General features: G+C 42.3%; 1 protein-coding gene and 1 pseudogene across 2 annotated transcripts in view; one reads left to right on the top strand and one right to left on the bottom strand.

The window, feature by feature from the left end:
- Nucleotides 1-12,747, top strand: part of PPP3CC (protein phosphatase 3 catalytic subunit gamma) — an 84,824-nt gene extending 72,077 nt beyond the window's left edge. Inside the window, exons 13-14 of one of the 2 annotated variants that reach the window (XM_054997392.1) lie at nucleotides 4,079-4,108; nucleotides 6,435-12,747. In XM_054997392.1, coding sequence (XP_054853367.1) covers nucleotides 4,079-4,108; nucleotides 6,435-6,610 — 206 coding nt within the window. In that variant the 3' untranslated portion in view covers nucleotides 6,611-12,747. The remainder of the gene's footprint in view (nucleotides 1-4,078; nucleotides 4,109-6,434) is intronic. The other variant, XM_054997394.1, reaches the window with a different exon arrangement.
- LOC129342365 (60S ribosomal protein L30-like) lies at nucleotides 8,819-9,218 on the bottom strand (annotated as a pseudogene).
- Nucleotides 12,748-14,039: the final 1,292 nt, after the last annotated feature.

Below are 14,039 nucleotides of genomic sequence, written 5' to 3'. Positions count from 1 at the left end.
CCCTTAGTTCTAGCATTTGACAGCTCCTGATTTCTGAGGATTTGTATTTGGTGCCAGAGCAATTGAGCAACGCTAATCAGTCTGAATTGTTCAGGTTTCATATATTGAGAGGAAACTGCACATTTAGAATTGGATACACTTTGAAATATTGGTGAAGTTCTGTATATTTTGCAGGTATTTCAGCTCTAGCATATACTAGCTTTGTTCATTCTGTGGAAAATACACATGCTGTTGTCTTCTGTTCACCCTCTTTCCAGCAAGGAAGTGACGCTGTGTGGGAGAAATGGTCATAAGTGAAATATCTCTTAAAAGGATCAGACAGATACTGTTAATCTGCTGAGGACTGCACTGATCAACCTTGCTGTGAACATAGGCCAGCATCATAGGGAATCAGGACTGGCTGGAGGTCAAGAAATGAGTTACAGTAACATGTGTCTCTAGAGGGAAACCCTGTAATCTAGTGTTTTAATCCTTTTCTGCAGCCAGCCTTTCAGCCTGGCATTGAACCAGCCTGATTTCCTTTCCCATCAGTATTAGATGACTTCCTGGCATACCACAAAGAGGTTTGCTCTGGCACTTGAAATCCCTGATTAAATTTCTCCTGTGTGTGTGAGAAGACAGTATTGTAGCAGAATCGTGCATGGTCCAAAGAAACGGATTTTTCCTAAGATCAAGAGCTTGCTTTCTCCAAGAAAAAGGGCAGACTGCATTTTATAGTGGGTTGCACTTGGTTTGATCTTTATTTTTCTCGAATAGGAAAAAGAATAGGAAATCAGCAGATGATAGTGTAGGTGTTAAGAGCTGCCTTTGCACCTGCTTTCTTGAGCTTTGCAATAGATATGGCTTAGAGAACCATATGCCTGAGACTCTTGTCTAGCAACTTGGGAGACTCTGTTAAATTTACTGCTGAGTGAGGTCTCTATCTTTCTAGAAACCCCCAAAGACTGCTTCCACTGAAGCTTCATTAACCTGCAGAGAAGGATGTGAGCTTTATTGTAGCTTTACAGAATCTCTGTGGGCTTTAATAAAGGGAGCAAAAATCAGTTATACCAACCTGTCCTATTGACTTTCTCATGTTTCATCCTCAAGCATACACATCTTCTGCATGAATTCAACCTTCTTTGTCCTCCAACCATTCCTTAAATCCATAGCTCTCCAATTTTTGTCCCCATTTCCTGGGCTCCATGTCCTTGTCTTCCCATTGCTCCTCATTCCTGTGTCCTACTTGCAGTTTTGTTGCCTTCCATCATTCATATCACTCTTTTGTGTTTGTAACAGCTTCTTAGCTAATAGAAGCTGAATAATCTCCTGCTGAAATAATAATGTCTAAGCCCTGCTGTTCCTAGAATAGCTGCAATTTCTATGTACTTCCGATTTGCAGAGGCACTGCCTCTCATGTAGCCTCAAAGCATGAGGTAAATCAGGAATGTTCCTATGTTGCGGATTCAGGAATCAAGACAGTGGACTGTCACCTTAGCCCAAGGCTGTTTAAAGGAGTTCATGCATGAACAGGGACTTGAAGCTTCCAGGTCCATAGTATTGAGGAATTCTGCATATTAAAAGCCTTCTCTCTGTTGTGCAGTCTTGGGTTGTAAGACACCATGATTTAACGGGCTTTCTTCACCATTAGAATACCATCGTAATCCTGTCTTCATTGACGTTTCAGAACTATGATCCACTGAACAGTAAACTGTTGCTGTAATCCAGCTGCACTAGAATCACAGCCTATAGAATGGCAAGCCTCTGAGTTATGACCTAACAAATCAAAAGCCCCTCATCAAAGATGTTTTGGTCAGGAATAGGAACTGTTGCTAACACCAACAGTGATCACAGTATAAGCTGAAATAGAACATGTTTGTAACACCAGATACACAATTCAGGCATGGCCTTAAATGTTGAAGGATCTGGATATGCCAGCCCTATTTGATAATAAGCTGCCTTCCAGTTAGGTTGTGTTTTTCCTGAAATGTGGCAAGTTTAGATCCAATAGAACATGACACTGAATGAATAACATGGTTACCCAAAAAGGATCTGAGTGTCTCAGACTGAAACTATTTCTGGTTCATGTCTGTGTTGTGCTTCTGCAAATTGGAGCGACCCACAGCTGGATCCTTCTAGAAAGGCCAAATTGTTTACCTTGAATTCTTCTGATTACTTTCAGTGGAGTTACAGCTACAGCTCTGATTTGTCAGAACTAGGTACATATTGCCTCTTGCCTCTACTCCCCTACTCCATGGTTACAAGCTCAATTTTATTTATTTATTTATTTATTTACTTACTTACTTACTTACTTACTTACTTACTTACTTAGTTGTTGTAGCAAAAAAAGAAAGACTGATTTATTAAAGCATGTTTCATGAGCTGGAGCTGTGTTTGTCAGCAGAAGAAAATATAAATAGTAGGATACAATACCATGAAATGCTAGAATTACAGTCTGTGACATTTCTGTGCAAAGCTCAAGGTACTTGAAATGATGACCACAGTAACCATTTCAAGCAACTGTGATAGGTAATGATGAAGTCTCCCTACTTAAGTTAGGCAATTTAATGGCCTTTTAACCTATTGTGCACAGCTTTTCTTTTCTGCATATGTATAGCCTGCTGACTGAGAATTCCTTGTCTGCCTTTACTTCTAACCCACGAAAGCTTGTGCTTTGATAACTCCATTTGTCTTCATAAAATGCCACAAGGTTTCTTTGTGTTTTTCTCTAGCACACTGAACCGGAACACTGATAAAAGTACAGTGTGGAGACATAGGTCATAAAAGTCATGTTTAGCTTTAGCATGAGTTGCACATGTTTTGTGCCTTGTCTATTAGTAGCTATTGCAGTGCTCTAAAGCATGACCTTTTTAGGATGTGCTGTTTTGACACCACAGTGTATCTGGAGTATCTGAATATGTCAACTAAGGTAGAAGGCCAATGGTATAAGAACACTCCTGTAGGACCAGTATTTTGTATCTAACAGCAGCCTGCCAAATACCCAGAGAGAACCTCACAAGCAGAGCGTGAAGACAGTTCTATTCTGCTCCATCTCCTCCCCAAGTGCTAGGCATTCTAAAGTATGTTGTCTCTGAATGTGATAGTTCTACTTCAGACTGGTGTCAAAATGTCTGGGACAATTTGCTTATGCCTGAGATGGCTCACCAAAGTTAACCAGACATTTTTTAAAAATCTCACCTAACTCATTCTAGCGTAACATGCAGTAAAAAAATAATTACAAAAATTACAGATCATAGAGCATCAAAGCTAATTTTAAAAGCACTCTGCTAAAGCACATATTAACCAAAACGTTCTGCTTTGGTTCTGGAGCACCTGTCAAAGATCAGCTGCTTCCAAAGAATGGGGGCCACAACAAAAGAGTGGTGTGAAGGGGGGGGGCACACATGCTTTCTGCTGCTGAGCAGATGGAAGTAGATATGCTGTACTGAACTGCTTGCCTTATTTGGACTCTTAACGCAAAGGTGTAGCAACTGCTGTTTGGTGGCTGAAGCAGAGGATTTGATCATACCAATGTAAATTCTCTTTTGGGAAGTGGGGTTGATGTGTTATTTTCTCTTGATTGAGGCTGGGCACGAGATGTGGACAGGACAGATTATGTGCTGCCAGCCTCTCATTCAGTTATTGGGGGGGGGGATGCCTTAGGCTTGGCTGCTTATCTCCATTTTATTTTTAAGGTCAGTTTCCCTTTTCATGAAGGCAGGCATTTTCCCTAAGAAGTTCATGACTCCAGATACTTGCCATCAGAATGCTGAACTCATGAGTGTGAGGCAGTGGGAGCATGATGTTCCTAGGTCCAGGCACTTATGGAAAAAGCCATCTCCAAGATCAGAGGCCCCCATCTTGAAAAACCCAGCTGTGCTTTGTTTTCCCTGGTCTCAATGAAATGGAACCTTGCTGCCCATCCAACTATGAGAAACCAAGGCTCCCTTCCAGCTCTCTGCTCCAACTACCCTTCTCTGTTTGCAGTTCTCTTCTTTTAGGCCTGGGAGGGTTCTAGGTCTCAAACAACTGCAGTGATAAGGTCACTCACTCTTTTCTGTCTTCATTTTTGCATGCCACTGTTCCTTCTGTATTGCAGCCACAGTAGAAGCAGTAGAGGCACGGGAAGGTATGGTTAGAATCTTGTGAGAACGTTGATGCTTTGTGTGTGTGCTATTTTTAAGAGCTTTTATTATCAGCAGTGTAAGAACTTTTTATTCTTGCATTACCAGAAGTGGAAGGGAACTTAAGGGGAAGGGGTCACAGGTATACAAGCCACTGCTTGGGAGCCCTGTCAAGTAAGAATATAAAGGCATAAGAATATGCAATATTTTTACCTCTGCTGGCCAGTCTTCATTGCAGTACTTCTCTACTGGAAACAAGAGGGTGACAGGCCTCAAAGAACCACACCAATGAGAACTCCATCCTGAGGTGCTTCTGGTTTTGTTTTGTGGTTTATTGACCACAGTTTTATGCTAGTTTCTGGACTGTCATAATGAGATTAGATCCATCCTTTGGTACTTCAGGCAATTCTGAATTACTGTAACAGATTCAGGATTGGTTCAACTGTTGCCCTGGACAGTGGCTCCTATCCCAGAAGCAGCATACAGGTCTCAGTTCTTATGTGTTTCCAACATTGCTAACTCGCTGTAGAAACTGGAAAAATGTCCCAGAATTTTTAGGACCATCAAAATAACCGACTATATTGGGGTGGCAAAAACTCTGAACCTATGGAACAGCAGTAGTCTTGCTAAGAATGTCACTGTTTAGGGCACTCTGAGTAACACTAATGGTGTTCTTGTCCAAAACCTAGACTACATCTGCTTTGGTCTCTTGCTGTCCAATGTTGACCTTTTGCTTTTACTTTTAGATTCAAACAGGTACACTAACAACAACAAACGAAAAAGCACGCCTAAGACGGAAGGAAAAATTAACCGTGGAATGTAATGAGAATTAGGAATGCAATATTTCCATAAGGGTTGCACTTTACAAAACCCAGAAGACATACAAGGGTAGAGACCGTACATAAATATATCAAACAAATTCTTCCAAAGTCCTTAAGAGAACAAAATAGTGCTGCCGAATTGGCAATTGCCCAGCTGCAATCACTGAGGTTCCCAAATCCGTGTAACGAGATGGGGTATAGGCGCTTGTAGAAACTGCTGCGAGACAGAAGGCAAGGCAACGAGCGTCAGCCGGCCAAGATATTCATTTTTCTCATTTCAGACTGAAAAGATCCTTCTTCAGGCCACCATATATCACAGAATCGAGTTAACAGCTCATTTTCCAGAAGCCATATCCATATGTGCCGAGGTCCATATTTATGTACGGTCTCTACCCTTGTATGTCTTCTGGGTTTTGTAAAGTGCAACCCTTATGGAAATATTGCATTCCTAATTCTCATTACATTCCACAGTTAATTTTTCCTTCCGTCTTAGGCGTGCTTTTTCGTTTGTTGTTGTTGATTTACTTTTAGATTGGCTTATTAGAAGTGTAATACAAGATTAGCTCAATTATTCTGCCCACTTACACCAAGTGTGTAGTAGATGCAACAGAACAAAGTGGCTTCTGGATATCACAATTGTCAGAAAAATATATAGTTTGCCACAGAACTGGCCATTGTAAATCCAACAGATTTATTGTTTGGAGGGAGCAGTATGGAAATGCTGTGCTTGGGCCCTGAAGTGATGGAGAGCATGAAGTTATACTAAATGGATTATAGGCTCCACTACATCAGAAGTTTTTCCCTGCATTCAGCTTCTGGTGATGCAAGAAGAAAAATATATACTGTCTTTTGATCCACAGATTATCTTTCTTCCCTTCTTTGTGGTGTTTTGTGTGTGTGTGAGGTGATTTTGTGTTAGAATAAGTGGCTTTGATTTAGTCCTCACTATTATTTTGGTTTTTATAATTTTCAGTTTTCAAAAGTGTGCTGCTGTTTTCACTGCACTAATGTTTCAGATTATTGAGCACATGTCTGACTTGTACATAGTTCCTCTCAAGATTAGTCCAGGAGTTTTTAAAAGTACCAAAGGCCACTAAGAGTTCTTAACTGTAATTAAGACCTCTGAAAACAATTTGAGAGAAGCCTTCTTTTCTGTGGCATACTCCACTCTCACTTCTGGCCAAACAGGTTTTGCAAGTTTTTCAATTAAATTAATTTTTTAAAAGGTCATGTACAATCTGTTTACCAGAGCAGGATGAGGGCATGTATCACAAGCAGTCTTGGATTGAGTGATAAAAATTGCAAACATCTCCAGTTTTGGCTTGAAGGTTGGCAATGGTAAAACAGCATCGTTGCTGTGTACCCTTCCAAAGTCAGACACATGCTTCGTACCCACAACTCCGCTTTGTAGCAGAACAGCATGTTACAAATGTTGGTCAATCACCAAACTTGACATTCCCTTCCAACTCCTCTTCCTTTTCTTCTCCCTTCTCCCTCCTATCTCTTCTAGCCATCCGTGGATTTTCGCCTCAGCACAAGATCCGCAGCTTTGAAGAAGCTAGGGGCCTGGACCGCATTAATGAGCGCATGCCACCACGCAAGGATTCAAAGCACCCTGATGGGCCGGTGAACTTAACCTCAACAAACTCTGCAGACAAGAACGGGACGGGGAAGAAAGCCCAGTAATGGTTGAAGCACCCAGTCTGTATCCAAAACGAAAGGATCCAAAACTTAATGAATTTTATTTATTTATTATGAAGGGGGAGGGGGTTGGGGGGGTGAAACCAACTTAGCCTGGAGGCACGTCCATAATCCACTTTACATTCATTCTGTAAGAGAGGTGACCATTTTGTAAGTTTTTTAAATTTTATGTTCAATATATGAAATGTCTTTTTTTAATTTAGGGATGGGTCTAAATGCTAGTGCATATATAAAGTGTTGTTCTGTACAGGTGGCCCATCTCTGAAAGAGGGAAGGAGACTTAGTGGGGGGGGGGACAAAAAAAAGGCCAAGGCAACTCTAGTGTCTGATTTGTTGGAAGAGCTTTTAAGTTAGCCTTGGCTGTTTTTTGTTTTTTTTTTAAAGTGGCATCTTTCATTTGAAAGCAGCATTTTCTCCTTGCAGCTGTTGCTGTTTTTCCTTCTGTTTCTCACTGCATCTGATGCTCCAGCATTTGACTTCCATTAAAGGCATGTTGCATAGGGCAATTGGTAAACTCTGTGCTTCTTGGAATGCTTTTATCAGAGGCAAATGTCGAAATGCGAAAAGATCCAGCTCCAGAGGAACTGGTGGGAAAGTGTCCCTTCTCCATCCTCCTTCAGAAAATGGCAGGGAGGGGGAGTCTCCTGGAATAAATGAGTGGGTGGGCTTTGAGTGGAGTCTCATTATATTAGAAAAATGTCTCACTTGAGTTCACTCAGGTGGCTGCTTGCTTTGTTCCAGGCATGTAACCATATTTGACATCACGTCAGTGGGATCTGTGTCAGGTTCTGTGGCATGAAAGCAATCTCTGCAGTTTGTCGCAGTCCTTACCTGAATGTGAAAGATCTACAAGATTAATATTTTGAAAAAAAGCGCTCTCTTTCCACATCTTGCCCTACCCACAGACTGTGTAACAATAGCGACTTCTATTTTGTACTGGGGCTCACAGTTATGTGTGTCTTAAGACTTGTCTGCTCAGGGGAGCCCTGAATTCTCATTTCAACGTATTAGAAGGAAACCATTGTCATGGGAAACTTGAGCTGTAGGAAGAGGATACTATGTTGTGTGAGGTTTTTCACAGCAGCATCACCGTTTCCTGCATCTAGGCTGGACCACCTAATATGCTGCCCTAGGATATCCTGCCTTTGCTGTGAGGATAGGAGGGGAAACTGTGCTGACTGTCAGTTGGGACGAGAGAGGTCTCTATTGAGCCAAGGGAAGACAACAAGCCCTGCAGTGGTCTCTTGCAGATCTTCTGCCATCAATTGGCAAAGCTTTTTGTGCTCAGCAGAACCAGCTTCCACAAGGGTACAGCCAGTCTCCATTACAGAAGGAAAACCATAACCTTAAAATGTGATACTAGAAGGTTCAGAAGTTTGACCCTCAGGCTGAATTGCCATGACCATAGCAGCCTTTTGCTAATGTTGGCTCAAGGGTCTGGCTTTGCAAAATACCTTTTTTTAAAAAAAAATCTCCACTGTGCTTCTTGGTTGATCTGACCTAGCAGTTTGGCCTGTCTCTTGAAGAGTTCAGAAACAGCATGAGCAAAGGACTGCTAGGGTTATGGGACAGGAGGCTCCACGGTTTCCTTTCCTCTCAGTGCTCCGAGCTCTTAAAGTAACAGTTTGAGAGTCACTTTATGTAGCAATACAACATGCACCCTGAGCCTCTGTTGGCCATGGCTCCTTGGCCTGTGTCCATTGAGTGTATAGGGATACCCATCACACTTTATGATTACTGTTGGAAACATCAGTATAGCTGTGACAAGATCTATTTTGAAAATTGTGAAGTTTCCAGGCTTGCATACAATTCTGCCTCTTTCTCAGAGGCCAGAAGGCCTTTGGGTATAGTGTATCATTTACATTTCTCTCAAAATGCCATGAAGATTGTTTATTACGCAGAACATCTAAAACGTATTCCTTGTTCAATATTATAAAATCATTGCTGAGTTTTTACAATACGTGAGGGAAAAGTTTACTGGAAGCTTTAAATGAGGGTCCTGAAGAGTGGTGGTGATATGCACAATCTGTAAGGCAGGCAGTACATTTCCTCTGTTAGAAGCAAGTAGCACATCCTTGTCAAGGCTAGGTGGTTATTGCAGTAAGAAAGTGAAGGGTAAAGCTTGAAGAGAGTTTAGGAGTGGATCTGTTCTCTTTGGACATACAAGTGAGCCACCACATGGCACTGCATGGGTTAACCACTGTAGATTTGTAACCAATTTGTATTACACAAAATTGAAAGCTCTGCATTATTCTTACTGATTTGTTTTGGCATGCTTCTGGTGATGTCAGAATCCTGGGTCACTTGATGGCCAGAGTATGTATTTTGTTGTACTTTCCACATAACTGTACCTAAATTCAACATTATTGCCGCTACAGTGGTGCGCACCACTTTTGGCCAACATATCGTAATGCTCCATTTCTGATTTTCTCAAACCAGGGCAGTTGTTGGCTAGGTAACCAACTTGGCTTTGCCCTGCTTCATCATTTCAGAGTTTGTTTGTATCCCAGTATTATTTACTGATTTTCATAACCAAGTGAAGCCTGGAGTTGATGGACTCGAGGGACATTTTCATCTTCTTGGCAGCCACCATCCTTGCAGCTTGCATCAGGCTTGCCATTAACAGGCAGGCATCACCAGGATGGCCAGGCAATGAGGAAAGGCAGGTAATCTCTGTAGGATGGGAAGGTGAGGTTTTTAACAGTAGTGATTGGCCAGCAGCTGGTGCCTCAAGAATGAATTCTTAGAAGGAAATTTGTCTGGAGTTTCAAGCTGGGGAATTGTATTTTAACGTGCCAAAGAACAGCGACTGAACAGATGTGTTCTGCTTTGAAGCTGGGATCCCATGTGCAGAGTTATAAGCCCTGTTTAGTTTTATTTATTCTGACACTTGACAGAAACCAGGTCCTGGTGTGTGTGTGTGTGTGTGTGTGTGTTTTTAAATAATCCAAATGCAGTCAGTCATTGGAAAAGAGGGTGCAGATTCTCTCCTGCTGCAGTTACCTCAGTTCAGCCATAGCTCCTGGCTCTGGTTGTGGTATGTTTGAATAAGTCTTCCACAGTTGGTTCATTCTTCCAACCGCTTATAACTTAATGGCTTAAACAAAAAAGGACATTCAGGAGTCCTTGGGCTATCTGCCAGAAGAAAAAAAAGCCTCTTCATGGCTTCTTTTTCTTTTTTTTATTTTGAGCTTCAGGCTTTCCCCATTTAAAAAAAGCTTTATAATGGTGGAGTTGGTTGCCTTATCTACATTTCAGAGTTAGTGGTACATCCTCTTGCCATCCTTTTTTAAAAATAAAGTAGTGTGAACATGTGTTTCTCTGATAGACAAACATTATATTTGTATATGTCACAAGGCTTCAGTTCCAGATTCTAACTACAATGCCACCTCTCTTAAGAAAGGTTGGTGTGCAGTAGGAAGCACTGTTCTTCAAGAGAGGTCACGCTTGCTATTTGACGTAGTGCAGATTATTTGACCTCAACTAGACAATCTCCTGCCAGTTTATAGCTCTCAGAGCTCCTACAAGGACACATCACGTGAGGGAACTTAACCACTTTTGACATGTACCCAAGGTAACACAATTACTGCCATGCCTGCACCATTCTCATCATTCTCCCCGGGAATGTATAAAATTCCACCTATGTGATTGTGCTTTCTCGTGTGTTTACATAAATGCAAACAACGGACCTCCCAAAGGTGTGGGTGATCAATCACTTGGGTAGAAGTCTGTACACACACACACCAGAAAGCCATGTGCAACCCAGCTGCTGGGGCCATAGCACTCTATTGCCACAGCTATGGGCAAAGGAGAGTATACAGTTCTTCTTCTTATCATGTAATAGGGATAATGCTTGCCCAGTGGAATCTTTCTTTTCTCTTGGAGTGAGGATGGTACTGCCAAAATACTAAGCTTAATTCTTAGTAACAGTGTACGTGCCCTAGTTTGCTTGTCAAACACAATTGTAACTGCACGTGGACTGAGAGCTTGTAAATGGAAGAGACATTTGAGCCCTGAAACTGCTGTTGGTTTAGCTCTTTTCTCACTCTCTCATGTCTCTTTAGCTGTTCTGCTTTCTCAACAGAAAAACTGGGCTTTAAAACGTATGCTGCTGTGCATATCTCACAAAGCCTTTGGAACGTCTTCTGGTTGGAGCCCTGTGTATTCAGAATTATTCATCCATGGGGAATCTCCCATTCCCACAAGGTTCACAGACTGATTGACTTGTGGCTGTTTGCCAAGGGGAGAGAGACACGATTACTCCTGAAATAAGCAATGCTGAGTTGCTCCCAATCATGTCAGGGAGGCCATGTGTTTAGGATGGGCCCCATTCCCAGGTGGGCAGCTTCTCAAAACAGATACAAGTTTTGTTGGAGGATGGGAAAGGAGAGTCCTCACATCCTCAGGAAGGAGTACTTGGTTCTTAGCCTTCCTTTCAGTGTAATTCCAGCATGCTGAAGGAAAAGTATTCCATGTTCCACATTCAGTTGCATGCAACTAACTTGCTGTCAGGCCAGACCTAGGTTCTGGTTGCCAAGGGAACGCTGGCATTGAGGCCTCTTGTTTCCTCAGCACAGCATGCCCTGTTAGTGAGGTTTGAGCAGCAGTGGCACAGTTTAAGGGAGAGTGGGTGTTAATTACCCCCTGATTTGCTAACGTTCATTCCTATAACACTATGAACTGGCTTCTTTTTTCCAGTCAGAGAATTTGTTTAAATCCCTGGCACTCTGAAAAGATGAAAGGGGCAGACCTTGGTGTAAACAGGAACACTGTCTCTCTCACCTCAGTTGTCCAAGGTCCTTTTCAAATTTCCTGCCATTTTTTAAAAATCACCATGGAAGCAACGAGAACTGAGAGCCAAGCTACAAGTAACGAATTACACTTGCCAGGCAAGTGTAATTCGTCACTCGTAGCTTGGCTCTGAGAAAACAGCACTGAAACGGGCATCCAGTATTAAGCATGGGAACCTCATGGTTCCTTTCCCTGTTAACCAGGATTTGGTTAGAATTAGCCAGAACAGAACCTAAGTATGAACCATGGTTAAGATGGGGGAGGGGCATTGGTGCATGAACCTTCATCTACTCCATATCTTGTGTGGGAGGGGGGGGGGATGAGCCGAGCTGTCTTTTGTCCTAAAATGGCTGTCCAGTAAGAGATCTTCAGAAAGAACAGCCATTAATTGCATTAAAATGTTCCAGCACTCAGTGACCAACTCTGACTTTCTCTGTTATAGCTGTAAAGGGGAAAGGGACAGTTTGAAAATAGTGCCAGGTTGGGAGGAGGGGCTTAAATATATTGCCTTCTCTTTACCAACATAGAAATATTGAAAACATACTTGGGCTACCTGTCCTCTCTCCCCTCTTTCTGAAAAACCAGCTGTGATGCTATCTAAGAGCTGTGATGGGGTCTCGACTCCGTCTCTCTTCTACCCACCGCCTCCTCCATTCCCCTCTTGTTTTGTTAAATCTGGGAGCAGAATTTTCAAGCAACAAGAGCTGCAAACAAAAATTTAAAAGCCAAGAAATACCCCACCAGTCCATGGGACTCCAGAGTATTAAATGCAGTGTGCACTGCCCCCTCTTTGTAGGGTTGCTCTAAAGCAGCCTAATATGATGATTTTAAAAAATTTGATCTTGCATGTTAAAAGCAAGGCGCATGTAACAAGGAGGGGAGTCCCCAATGGGTCTTCCAGGCTTCAGGAAGAAAGGTGATTTCACCCCTTTCAGAGAACCTTTTCTACTGTGGGGCCATCCCACACTGCCACAGACCACTCACCCCATCCCTGAGTGACCTAAACTAGCCAGATTCTCCTTACTGGGGCACCGTAACAGCTTTGCACATCCCATCCAAGGTGGAATCGCAAGCCCTGGGAATGCATGGGGAGGACTTGAGGTTCTTGGTTCTGAAGTATTGTTTGCCCATTGCCTGGAGACTGCCTCCTTTATTTTTCTTGCTCTTTTTTTTTTTAGTTACGTTTAAAAAAGAATGGTGAAAATGTTATTTATTGGCAGAAATTATTTAATATAATTTCTCTTTTGTGAACAAGGAATGAATTTGTTAGAACTGTCTTAATGTAAATTGGAAAGTCATCTTTAAGAAAAAAAATTAAAAATTAAATGACAGGTTTTGGCTCGAGCATCGTTCTTGATGAGTGTTCTGGTAGTCCCAGACTTTATGAGAAAAAAGGATGAATGTAGCTCAGTGGCAGAGAGCATGCTTTGCATGTGGATGGCTCCATGCTCAGTCCCTGGCATTTCCAGTTAGATGGGTACAGGTAGCAGGAATTGGGAAACATCTTTTTGTGAGAACTGGGGGGAACCAGAGTAGACATTTTTGAGCAGATGGACCAGTGGTCTGACTTGGTATAAAGCAGCTCCCTATGTCCATAAGAGGCCCTTATCTGGATAGCCCAGGTGAGCCTGATCTTGTCAGATCTCAAAAGCTAAGCAGATCTCAAAAGCTAAGCTTTGTTAGTAATTGGATGGGAGACCTCCAATGAAGATCAGGATTGTAGAAGCAGGCAATGGCAAACCACCTCTGTTAGCCTCTTGCCATGAAAACCCCATCAGGGGTTGCCATAAGTCAACTCTAACTTGGGGGCTCTCTCCACAACCATGTTTATAAGAGAGTACTTGGAAACAAATACATTTAAATGCTATTAGTTCCTTCTACCTCCAGCTCAATGTCTCAGTCTAGTGAATGGATAACCCAAGTCACATAATGAAAAACAAAACAGTGGAATAGTCTAGAAAAGGACATGTTGGCAAAATATTCAAGGTGCTGCATTTGAGCAGCTTTGCAGTGATAGGGAAATTTGATCAGAACGATTCATTTGAATTAACATCAAATATCCAAACAACGGTTGGGGTCAAAGTCCTCTTGGCACTTCCCTCCAAGAAATTAATGGGAGCTCATTGCAAGCCATTGGAAGATGCCTTTTGCTGTCCTTCAAGATAAAGCATGTGCTAATCAGGGTTGAAGTCTGAATAAAAAATGGCACACTCCTGTGCTTACACCAGGGACCCTTTGGCTGCACACGTCTATGATTTAGTCTACTGAGCAGCTCCTGTACATTATAGAGGATTCTGAAGAGTGCTTGCTTCCCATTTGGGTGTTGCCGTTACCTTACATAAATGCAGAGTGCCATTTTATGCTCCATTGGGATTTTGTTCTTTTGAATTTGGCAGGATTGGCTTCTGAGCTACCAAGCATACAGAGGATCAGGCTGTGGAAACGCAGCATAGATGTATCTGCAAACTACAGATGAGGCAAATATTAGTACCAATGGATGGGTTGTCTGAAGTTTGGTCACCATTAGGAAGGGGGTGGTGGTTAGATGCACACTCTATTCAGTCGAATATGCGTTTCTAGATGCTGGGGTGTTACCTCCTGTTATATTGGACTGAAACTATGG

Source organism: Eublepharis macularius, chromosome 14, assembly GCF_028583425.1.
Source record: "Eublepharis macularius isolate TG4126 chromosome 14, MPM_Emac_v1.0, whole genome shotgun sequence".
In the NCBI taxonomy this organism is placed as follows: Eukaryota; Metazoa; Chordata; class Lepidosauria; order Squamata; family Eublepharidae; genus Eublepharis; species Eublepharis macularius.
Note: the sequence above shows the minus strand (reverse complement) of the source record. Positions and strands in the feature narration are given on the sequence as shown.